The sequence below is a fragment of the Varroa jacobsoni genome, unplaced genomic scaffold, assembly GCF_002532875.2.
Source record: "Varroa jacobsoni isolate VJ856 unplaced genomic scaffold, vjacob_1.0 scaffold_466, whole genome shotgun sequence".
In the NCBI taxonomy this organism is placed as follows: Eukaryota; Metazoa; Arthropoda; class Arachnida; order Mesostigmata; family Varroidae; genus Varroa; species Varroa jacobsoni.
The window spans coordinates 381,916-394,877 of NW_019213368.1; the positions used below are offsets into that span (position 1 = coordinate 381,916).

Genomic DNA, 12,962 nt, shown 5'->3' on the forward strand with positions numbered 1-12,962 from the left:
TCCATCAGTCTTCGCCGGCATCCGTCACTGTGGCGTGCTGCCGCAACCTTGACTACGTTTGAGACAGCTGCTTGGCATAGTCACAGATTTAGCTCAGTTATGATCTGCGCTAAGGGTTTTGATATATATTTCCCGGTACCTACCACCCCCTAATGGGCATTCCCCTATCCGGTACCTGAGGCGCGCCCAATAAGGCATCAGTAATTCCTGCCCTTTGCGCCATTGGGGCATCGCGCCTCATCCGCCGGTCGGGTTCCTCCGAATGCTCTAAATATATGCTTCTACATTGATCGTTTATGAATATAGCTATTAGATTTCTCTTCTCCGCTGGTAGAAAAAAATCATCAGCATCTGTAGCAAGGGCAGAGTGCTTTTAATCATGCATATTTTTGCCGGCTTCTTGTTTTTTATAGGCTAGTATGTGTGCAATACTATTAACTGTGTCTTATTGTATGATAACGTGTGCATATAAATACTTTACGAAGCACCTTCTAAACAAATTGCAAACGTTTTAACTAGCTGTCGAGTATTCCATCATTAATGGTGTTGTCTAATGCCATTTAGTTGCCACGTGAGTGGATGTAACAATACTGATTTGGCATCTTTCTTATAGGCGCACCAAGAAAAACGGTTGATATTGTTGTCCCACGAACTCTTCCCCTACAATATTATGTAATACAACAGCTTTCCAATATTGTTACGTTGACTTACCTCCCGCCGAATTAATGCAAGGACATTCGTATTGGGAGCAACACTAGCTTAAACCTCCAATTAGCACCAATGAGGAAAGACTATGGCCGATTCATGCGTAATCTTAAGCTAATTTGACAATTTAGTCCAGTTAGGCTACCCCAGGGCGCGTCGTACGGGCACCAACACCCACTGGCCCGGTAAGCCAGCAGAAGGAAAAGCTGGGGCGATAACGGCCGAAACACTTAGGCACTAGGGGCATGTGTGAATTTTTCAGGATTAATTCAGGAAAAGGGATCAATGATAGATAAGCTTGCATTGTTCTGTCTATATAAAATGCATTACCAATAAGTTCCTGAAGAAATGGCACAAGAAGATGCTTTGGGTATTTGATCGTATAGCTAAAAACGCTTAGGGAGAATAGGGTTATCAGAGCGACGCATTTAAAACCGCGTCAATATAAGCGACCACCATTGTACGTTCACGGTGCGAAGTTGGGTGGTCTAGGGACAACTCCGAAATCAGCATCTGCTGTGAAACGAATTAAATTTCGCAAGCGCGTAAGATGGTGCGTGGCGTATTCTAAAAAAATTGTCTAAAAAAAGCTGCACACTACTTTTTACTTTATTACTGTGTGCAGCTATTTTTTTTATTTTTTATTTATGTTTTAGTAATTACGTATAACTCATTCATATTGAACTGACGAAAATGCTTTTAGTATGCGGATATTTTGGTGACAGCAGTCACGATTTACTGGCGTTTTCCCTCCTGTTATTTTTTTGTCTACCTAGTCTTACGTGCTTCGTAGACCTTATCATTGGCGTCGCGGCGATTTCGAAACCAGTTATTACTTTTGTTTATATATGTATGAATGTTAACAATATAGAATTTTTCCATTTTAGCCAACAAGTCAGCTAAGTAGTTTGAAATGAAAAGTGTGGCCACTTAAGTTAAGTGGTGACCTTTACGATAAAACCTTAAAGAGGCTTTTGCCTCACTTTTTATCATGAACAACGGAATGAACTTAATGAAAAAGCCCAACACCCTTCGCACTTTACCCTGGATATGCAACAATCGGTATCCTGTGACAGGAGATAACGACTAAAATTGACTAGTTACTCGATGGTATCAAATCGAACATGCTCAATGCCCAGTGCATAACTTACTAGATAAACTTGCAGAAAATTAGCGAAATAAACAAAAAAGTTTTTTGCTGCTGTTGCTCTGGTTAGCTAAGTTTTCGTAATTGTAGGTTCGGGAAGTACGCGAATAGGGTTCGCGCTTTACGCCCGCATTGAAATTGCGTGAGAGAATGAAATTATTATTCTAACCTTTCTTATTTATCTGTATTGTTTTGCTTATTCTGCCAAGCTGTGTTGCATCGGACAGAACGGAAAGGCGCTTCTGCTAAAAGCTACAAGTTATCTTCTTTTTACGCAACTTAAAAAAGGGACATCTATGAGACTTACGACAAAATTTCCGAATTCATCCAATAATTAGCTCTCCACGACAAGAGTACGACCAAGACTCATCACAAACATCTATACCAGTCATATCATGTTTATGCAACCTTGGCCACGATTCTCCACGGAGACTTCTCCTTAAAGGCGATCCTTCATACTTACATTCACGAAGCTTATATGAACCATGATCATATCATGATAACTACTATACTTAAGGTAAATAGCTCACTGTATATTCATATCCTACCTTCTTTAAATTGCCTGTATGACAGACCGTTAATTATCCAAATCGACTCAAATCAGCTACGGGTTTTGCCAAGGCCGACATCAGTATCACTTTCACAACCGCTCCACACGGAACTGATTTTGCAAGCGTAACTCACTTTCTGACCGTAAACTGTGCCGATTCCATTCCACACCCATTTAACATACGGTCGCCGCCCGCCCATAAATGGCGATAGCGGTAGCTCCTTCGCAGCCGTGACCACTGCTGCTGGCATTGAGAATCTTCTAGGTATGCTCTGCCGGCACACGGAAAACGTCCTATTCAGGGTAGGCCCACAAAGTTACACGGGTGCCGCCATAAAGCCATAGACTGTGGACTCCACGCTGAAGCTGTTGACGCTGGTACTTGTATCTGACTATCACTGCGACGGTTGTTGCCATTGCTGCTTTTAGTCGGTCGAACAACACTATCTATTATTAGTATAGTACATTGATTGTACAATGGCTGGAGCAGCCGAAGCCTATATGGATGATGCTACTACGCTGTGTTGTCCTACAGTGAGAATCGTCAAACCCATGTTCCAAGACAGGTGGCTATGTTGGACCTTTTGCGTCTAGGTCGTTCTTTTCGCCCAAGTCCGTGTCGTGCTCACGGTGTATTTGGGCCACATGTTAATTGATTTTACGTTTCCCGCCAGTGAGAAGTTACACGCATGCATCGATATCAGGCAGAGCATGTAACCCGCGGGTGTACGTAAGAGACCAAACCATACATCTCCGCTGTCACCTTTCTTAAAGTACACTACTATACAATATCTGAAAATGTATACATAAAGATATTCTTTTTATTCTTATACATTAAATGCAGCTCCTTATTAAACCACAATTTAAGTTTGGGTCAATCGTAAACTATAAGTATATATATATATATATATATATATATATATACACATTCAGATAGGAACGAGTTGGTCGTCGTTAGTTTTTACGAAAACGAGCTGCGTTGGCAGTAAGGATTGTTAAGAAAAAGGTTTCTATGAAGCTACACATTAGCAATAAAGGAATGGTCCTTGTTGATCAAAGTGTTGCTCGGCAGGCTTATTGTTGCGATACAGTTACTACTTAACGATTTCTAAATCTGAGATTTAGTGAAATTATGTTGTTCCGCTGCTGTACGAAAGGTTTAAAAAAACAATGAAAATTGAACCACCCCCACACACAACTACGTCAATACAGGAACGGAAACAATGATTATTACGAAAGCACCTAATGTCCTAGAATAGCAGAACTCTTTGGAACAAAATAATGCGTACCCTCATTAACTGAAGACGCAAGAAAGAAAGTGGCAGATAACGTTAGAGATAGGTCGGTGGCGCTTCCATCGCTACTCAACGGATAAACTCAGCACCCTATCCAATCGTCAACTTTATAATTGGTCACAACCGTTAGGTCCCACTGGCCAGCGATCTCAGCATATAAAGTTTTCAACTCAGCAAATGTAGCCAATGAAGGATTAGTCGATTTCGAACAGAAGTTACGTATCGTGGAACTTCTGCAAATATGATTTTTGAGACGGCTGTCTAATTTATTGACTGAACATGATGCTAGCCCCAAACTCAAGCTCTTCACGAGTAGCCATAATTCTGAACATCTTGGTCTAATACGCTCTAAAGTTATAGGAACAGAAAAGTAGAATAAGTGTTTTCAATAGGTGATATAGAGGGCACATTCAAATTGCACTACCCTTTAAATGAATCCAAATTCGATATTAATTCATATAATAACTATCCTTTATACCGCTTAATTTAGTTTTTCCCATTTAAGTTCATCCATGAAAGTCCTACTAACTTCTAGCATTAGAGGTCATTGATCGATTGGTAACGCGACTGATGAAAAACTTATGTCGACTTTAGCTCTTTTGTTCGAACATCGTCCTTGCCGAATCTATATCTATTGTGGCTAGTTTTGTCTCATGTCTGACTGCATTACCCTTCCCGACAGCTGATAGCGAGTGTGACTCTGTTCCCTTTCCACGGAGCGCTTACCATGCACCGCACACAGCGTACGTTTAACCAAGATGGCCGCGCTCACACGGAGCTATTAGAACGTTCTCCGACAGGCCAGCCCATCGTCCAATGAAATGTTGATCATAATAACTGGCCGAAAATAACGCAGCCTAAGTAGTTTTGTTGTATGTGCATAGGCGGTGCAATTTCTCTGGAGACAGCTTACTCAAGAAATACAGTGATGAGTAAGTTGGAGGTGCTTCGGTGTCCAGTACAAACGTACCACTGGGGTAAAACCGGAGAAAGGAGTCTCGTGGGGCGGCTTTCACGGTCTGGAGGTCACACATTGGATGTTGTTGATACAACGCCGTATGCCGAACTTTGGATGGGAACTCATTCCTCAAAACCTTCGTTGCTGCAAGACGGCAAGAAATTGACCGAAGTGGTAAATGGTCAAGGACTTAGCTTTCTGCTCAAAGTGCTATCGGTTGAAACGGCGTTGTCAATACAGGCTCATCCGGACAAAGTATTGGCTCGTGAGTTGCGAGCACGGGATCCTGACCATTATCCTGACAGCAACCATAAACCAGAGGTTGTCATTGCGCTGACCAAATTCGAGGCTTTGTGTTGTTTCCGGCCACTGGATCAAATCAACGCGTTTGTTCTAGGAATCCCAGAGCTGTGCGAAGTTGTGGGCCCAGCACCGATTAGTTGCAAGGAGGATCTTCGTAGGGCATTCATCGCGTTAATGACATCTCCGAGAGAAATCTTTGAGCCCGCGCTTGAAAAGCTGTTGGCCAGACTTGCAGACCCCGATGCTTCTGAAGTAGTGCCTGACCCTCTACGCGACGTATTGTTACGGGTGTCCAAGCAGTACCCAGGCGACATTGGCTTGTTTAACCTTTTCTTTTTTAACTACTTAATTCTTGAGCCTGGAGAGGCGCTTTTTCTCGATGTGAATGAGCCGCATGCGTACCTGAATGGTGACTGCATCGAATGTATGGCGACATCAGATAACGTTGTACGCGCTGGCTTAACTCCGAAATTCAAGGACATCGACACGCTTGTCAGCATGCTTAGTTACGAACCCGCAAAGGATCCCAGGTTACAACCCGAATCGATTGATAACAACGTCGCGCGTTTCAGGCCTCCAGTGGACGACTTTGCCGTGATGCGATTTTCCCTGAAAAGCGACAGTGAGTCGGCAAAGCTTCAGCTAACGAAGCGATCCGGTAGCATTTTGATTATTATTGAAGGCAGCGGTAAGCTTGTATCAAACGGTAGTGAGCTGGAGGTTCACGAAGGCAGCGTCGTGTTCATACCTGCCGGATGTGAGGTGTCTGCTCAGGGAAAGCTTCTTCTGTTCCAGGCATATACTCCCTAATGATCCGTGACAAGAGCGCGTGTAATTTAATAAAGTTGAATTAGGTACTGGAAGATTCATCAATGACAGCTAACCGCTAGAATAAATATAATAGATTTGCTGAAGCGGGCACAGAAATATATACGGCCGTGGAACATATCTCTGTTAAAAAAAGTGCATCTCTGTAGAAATGGCTGAATTCCTGCTCATCTATTACTCTAACTGACGACTGAGATACAGTGGAAGCGAATGAGATCTGTTAGATTTACTACTACCTCTACGAGTATCTGCTAATGTTATGTCTGTTTTAGAGATTTAATATGTGTTTCATTGATAATGGCTCTCAAATTTAGCTTAAACATAGCACAATATAGTAACTTACACAGAATTGATTATATATATTTCTTATATATTTATATACATATATGTATATATATATATATATATATATAGTTATATATATATATCGTGATTAATGTAGCTTAATTTTAACGCATTAAATTCACTAGAGAAAACAAGCTTTCTTTCCATAGGTCTACAACTTGGAAGCCGTTTTAGCCGTTTAGCATTTTTAGTCAGTATTAAGAGGAGAACGGATTTCTTGCTGACCAAGTCGGTATTTTACATATATATATATACTAGGAAAAAGCTACCTATTCGACTACGGTTGACTAACGAGAGTTCTAGTCTTAATTATGTTTTCCGGCCAATTAAAGCTATATCTATATATACATAGGCCGTAGATATGGTTTTGTTTTGCCTTTATACAGTGTTTGCAAGATTAGTTTAATCAGGATTCCATCACAGAGTATTGAAGGATAAGCTTTATCAAGCATTGTATACGCTATGAATGTTTCATTTAAGAAAAGAAATTAAGGAATAAATATCACTGGCTCGAGACTTTAGCGTTCTGAGTAATACTGTACCTCCATATTTATATATATACAATATACACTGTATATTGTAAGAATAATAATAAAAAAGAAGAGTGATGTTCTAAAGATTATTGTTGTCTTTGGGCCGTTTACTCAGTGACCTGTTTAACTAATAATAAGTCTTTTTTGCGCCTTCCTATAGGTGTGTTAATACATTTAAGACTACTTGTAGCAAATTCGAATTAAAGTCCAACCTCCATCAAATTGACTAACTTCTAAAGTTCACACTGCTTAAACACGAAATTTAGGTGGGAAATACGTCAGTGTTCTTAAAACGTATCATTGAAAACAGGTTGAGTTCAAAAAGAATACCTCTTCATTTCGAAGATCAATGCTTAGTGGTCAACTGTTTGTAGCTCAGAGGTCACAGCGCTGCGCAAATGGATCAAATATTAGTGAAGACATTGAAAGGTGAAAAGGCATTGAGCGAAAACACCGTATGCGAGTAACGCAGACATCCTAAAAAAGGGAACTGGAATACCAAAGGCCAACTAGGAAATGAAATGGTGTCCTACGTAATTGAACTAAACGAAGCGAAGAGATATTTCATGAAAAAGGAGTTTGAAATCTAAGGCGTCTATCAGCCCGAGCAAGCATTTCCTCTTTATTTGGTAACGTATTACGTATATTGAAAATGCGAAAACTGAGTAACTAGCTGGACAGTCTGGTCCACACGGGGTCTGTGGAACTTCAACAATCAACCCAACTGGAACCTGTGTTCGTCGTAAACAAGGCATAGGTCAATCTCTGCCTCTACTAGTCGGAGAGGACCAAGCGAAAAAATGATATCGCCCTGGGGAGAAATTGAGTTCGATGACAGTGTTTAGTAGGTTCGGACGTAAGGTAATGGCTATATTTGCAATGAAGTTCAGGGACGCCTACTGCTACGAGACACTCGTCGAAAATGACATAATTAACGCAGATTGCTACCTCGGGCTCGTTAAAAGATTTATGGACCGTTGGCACGGTAATCGAAACCACCCAGTCTGGTTACTTTATGATATAGTTCGACCCGTCGTTATGCCTCAGTTACTTCATGGATTGAGCAAGAGTATTTAACGTTGGCTTGGACCCGCTTCTTCCGATCTAGGTCCGTGGTACTTCGAGACTTCCCATGCTCTAAAAACGGCAATTGGCAAGCAAGTAGTTCTTATTGTCGACTCATTTCGAGAGGCCGTATATAGGGAAATTACATCTTTACATATGTAAATAGGTATATGGCTGGTCAGTCACTGCCAGAGTTCTGGGTCAGGTGTGTAAAAAATAAAAGGGCCTACCATCGACGCATATTAAAAAATCATTATTACAGCGCGACTTGTCTGCTGGATTTACTTGCAACAGCCTGAAAGTAGTTTCAATGCTAAATCTAGACGATGCCTGCATAGCACTATAGACCAGGTGACAGTCAGATCCGTAGTTGAAGGTCGAAGACTACACCATTACCAAAACAACTGCCTGCCGAATCCCAAGAAATGTGCCATTTATCCTGCCGGTCTTTGCGATCTACCGTCATTTAAAAGAGAGCTCTTTAAAACATGAGTTTTGCAAACTTCAACGTAAAGAAAATATACAAATTAATTTATCATCCAAGCACTTGAAGTCGGCTTTCAGGCCATAAAGTCTCCTAACTAGGTTGAGGTTTAATATGGTCCACCCTAGCATAGTGTCTTCGGGTCTTGTGTGTTAAGTATTTACGCGCTGAGAGATATTAATCAAATCGACCAGCTCCCCAGAAAACGCTCGCACATATAGATTTAAGATTGTTCTAGAATTTTTATATGACTGTCTCGTTATCAGTACACAATTTTGAGATCCCATCGATTGCGATGTTGATAATTATGATCGATTAGAGAATTCCTTAGCTTGAAAAATTCCTGGGATTACCGCGCTAAAGTAAGCATGTAAAGGAAGAGAGGGGCTCAAAATTGACTCCTGAGGCCTAGTAAGATACGTTAAATGGACACAGAAAATATGTGTAATAACTTTTTATCCATCTCAAGGAGAAGCTTCATTCGCAACGTCAAAGAATATACGCGATCATACGATTTGTTGAGATCAAAATAAGTATCTATGTATTGTTGTGAATATAAAATCTTAATTTTTGATTCATAATAACTTCCTCCTTTGATGTTGTCGCTCTTTATAGATTCATGCTTTTCAAGGTCTTCGAACTACGAAACGTATGGACAAAAAGAAGATTCTAAGAATTACATACGAGATTGGCGTCTGCGTTAGCAGACTACAATTTTTAGCTTCCAATGGAGAGAGTTCCTTCTAATCGCAGGTTTAACTGTCGAAAAATATAAAATATCGCAGATTTTCGCGAGGTAAAAAGAACCGAAGCTAAATGTGAGGGGCAACGGTTTCAATAGAACGCCAGATACTGTTTTATTAACTATTGCTGACGGAACGCTGCTGATAGTAAAACTATATTTTGTGAAACGTTGTTTTAATTTTTTTAACAAAGGCATCATCTTTAGAAAGGCCAGGTAACTTAGAACTCTAATCTGAGCTGTGAGCACTTTCTGTCTTATTACGTCTATACAAACCGTTGTTTCGTGACGATAACATTACCTTAAATCCTTAAAAGGTAAATAGAGATTTTCTAAGATTCGTATCCTGGTTGTGATTGGCCTAAATTTATTGCCTCGCTAATAATTGTGAAATTTCGAATTTGACTATATCAAGACATTGGTAAACCTAATAAAATTAATTATTTCTATTTATTGCTTTACGGGCCAACAGATACTTCGCATAATTTCGAAACTGAGTATACGTTTCTCGTATGTGCATAATCGACAAATGGAAAGGCATACTAAAAGGCGACAATTAGAATTCCTGCTTCCATCATTCACGGTAGACTTTCCACTGATCCAACTGATGCTAGTATAGGCTGGCTGATAATGTACTAAGCAGAAAAATAATATTATAAAGAAACGGGCTGTTTTGTCAAATTTGTAAAAAAAAACAAGTACAAATTTCATGGTGATTACTCTTTTTGGACCTTTAATCACAATTCTTGTACAGGTTATACAAATTACTAGCGTCAAATAGGAGCCAGACTTCCATCATTGTTGCAGTATTGATTATGTAGTTTCAACCAAACAGGCTCAACTTTGTGCCTGACATGCCCACTAAGTATCTATCTAAGACTGGATTACGTTAGCTACGTCGATATCTACTAGCGAGGAAGATATAATTATTGTTGCTTAAGGACAGGGCAGAATCATGTCCGGCCCATCTGTTGGCGTCAAGACTGCGCGGCAAATCTAGGATCTATTTTATATAAAGGACCGATTCGAAGACGCTTTTTTCTCAAGGCAAAACGTACAAGCAATTGCCTATGCCAAACTTGTTCAGGAAACCGCCTATTAATCATACAATAGGCATGTAGTTTTACTTGCCATTGTTTACACACTCGTTTGTTAACGTTAACAGGCCATTTTGATATATTCGTTTTTGCCTCTTTCTTTCCTACATATACACACGTTGTTGCGTTCGTACATTGTAGGCGGCCAACTTTATGAGAAATTCTACGCTTTGCAGGCCTCTATGGGTAGGGTTTAGTACAAGGAAAAATTACAATAAAGCTTAAAAAGGTCCATTATGTATTTGTAGAGTAGAGAGTATTGTTTTGATTATAATTCGTGCTTCGTAATTTACGCGACGGCCGAACTTATAGAAGAACAAGTGTCACTGCGGGGCTATTGAAAAATTGTGCTTGAAAGGTGACTACAGTCTGTTCGCCAGGTTTGCGGATACACCTACACGTCAGAAATTTTACCCACTCACTCGATATGACTATGAGTATAATATCCATGAACTTAAAATCAGTTCTCATAAATTCTATAGGTGTAGCTATGGCCTGCATCCGGACTCACCGGGCGCGTTTTTTCCGGCTGTTGGTTTACTCTTACTATACGCTTGCTTTGGCCCATATATAATACATAGCGACGATAATAACAAGACAAGTTATATATGTATTCAGTGACATATTTTCGAATTTTGATCTTACACCTGCTTGGCTACGCACAGATGCGGAGAACCTTCAACGGTGCCGCAGTTCTAACGGGATCAGATCATATCGTTCATAAGAATAGCCTTTAGCGGCCACTGAACCAGTACTGTCGATTTTTATGTATATATATACCGTGTTCAAAACAGGTTGGTGTATTTAAGTTCACATCAAAAATGGCTCGTTGCGGTGAAAGGTACATGAGGATATTGCTTGGCAAGCCAAAGCGTTCCTTAGCCGCGTACAATGAGTCATCATGTACGCCTGCCATATGGTTAATACATTCCACCTCAATCTAAGTGTCTGTAGCTTTTCACGTGGGATTAAATCACTTCCTTGGTCATTCTTGGCATCTTCCACCGTTGTTGCTAACACTAACAGATACGATTAGTTACCGTAGTCTCTTCCATGCAACGTAATTACTGTTAACTTGCCCCCTGCAGCCATTCAGATAAAAACCAACACGATCCATGATTCAACGTAGATGTCGACAGCGGCGAACAGTTTCTATGTCCCCTAAGGCTCGAAGTTTACGGGGCCGTTCGAAGCGTCTAGGACCATGATAGCGGCAATCCTAGTGAACGAATGAATCTTTCTGCCATTTTGTAGTTGTAGCGACAAATCGCCCAGAAAGACTGTTTGGTCCGGTTGGTATCCAGCTAATCGTAATACAATTAATTGCTAATCACAGCCCGTTGCTGGGTCGCCACAGTGACCCTACAGATAAAATAGCTGCTGGTAAATCTGGTTTCCAAGTGACCTTTCCGACTGAGTCGACGTCGTGACGATTTTAACGGCGACCAGTGAATTGTGGTCGGTTGAGTATGGGCGGTAGAGTTGAGTCTGCCTGCAGCGAGGCTAACGTCACTGTCTCGGCCGCGACTATTCCGACTAGAAACAGGACGTGGCCATTGTTATTTATGGAGGAACGAATGATTGGCTACAAGCAAGCAGCTCTCTTTTTAGGCAAAGCTTATATGAGCAAACAATGAAGCTGGTACGTAATCGACTACCGATTCCTACGAAGATTGAATATAGATTCGATTCTAGGCAGTAAGTGTTAATCCCTGATGTCATCCTGAGTGCGGATGTTACTCCTGTTTAGATGTTGCTGTCAGTAGGCAGTGATGAGTATCCCTGCCATAGATCGTGACTACAGATCAAACAGGGAAATCATCGAGAAAAATTATTTGGATAGAACACTTGTTTATTTGCATAATAAAAGAAAGCGTAATTCGAATCGTTAAGCCCTATGTATAGTTGGCGACAATTTCCAGTAAAATAAAGCGATGTAAATATCTTCTCTGTTTTTGTTGCTTTCAATGTTCATTGATATAAACTATATGTGTATTAATTTTTTTGTGTCAAATTGGCAGATTAATATGTCAACATTACTAAGACGAAATAAGGCAATGAATTTTATAACAATACGCGGAGCGTTTAATAAGCATACAATTTAGAAAATGCATCTCGAGCTATAACTGGCTATCTTGCGTACTAATACGATGAAACGGTTCGATATAGTGCGCTTACTATCCCTAGTAGTTTATCGAATCGAATCGAATCGAAGTAGATCTTTCGAGAAGTCCTTGATAAACTTGACAGAAGGATTCTGTATCCTTCTTTAGTTACGGTTACGATGGCTACGTTCATATCAAGCAAAACTAGATTATCACTCATATTACTCTGATCTCTTAAAAATGATCCGAGCTGATCATCATTAATATTACGGACACCCTTATGCCCCACCGAGGCCGCAGATCAGCGCGTACGATGTCCACCAATAAAAATAGGTGACTGTTGTTTGTATCAACCGTATTGCATTTATTGGGCTAAATATAGTCCTCTTAGAAAGCAATTTAACCTGATTTAGCACAAACCTGTTTCATTTTGAGATGTAATTTCCTAAGGCTTAAGGCACCAGGTCGATAGTGTGAAGGCGTTCATGTCGCCGATGGCTTACAATAGAGTACACAGTTCAATACAGTAATAAGCCTATGATTTGTTAGAAAAGAGACACTCCAAGGTCATAATGGAACGACACGTACAGATATATTCCAGTATACTATTGGCTATTATATATTCGGATAAATTACAGCCTTTGTTTAATTGTTTCAGGAAGAATATTTTATTAAAAGTCATATTATTGCTGACACCCAGGAATGATCTCTGTCGCAGTCGTTACAGATATGCTTAGCTATATTTTATAGTCGTAGTTGATTTAATATTACTAACCCTAGATAAACGTAATCATAATTATTTGGT

At 40.3% G+C, this 12,962-nt stretch overlaps 2 protein-coding genes across 2 annotated transcripts in view; both read left to right on the forward strand.

Moving 5' to 3' along the window:
• Nucleotides 1-12,962, forward strand: part of LOC111260672 (uncharacterized) — a 74,003-nt gene that overhangs the window by 14,003 nt on the left and 47,038 nt on the right. The gene's annotated exons all lie outside the window — the stretch shown is intronic.
• Mpi (mannose phosphate isomerase) lies at nucleotides 4,195-6,748 on the forward strand. Its single transcript, XM_022833599.2, has one exon. It carries the CDS (start codon nucleotides 4,572-4,574, stop codon nucleotides 5,766-5,768), a length of 1,197 nt encoding a protein of 398 aa, XP_022689334.1. The 5' UTR covers nucleotides 4,195-4,571; the 3' UTR covers nucleotides 5,769-6,748.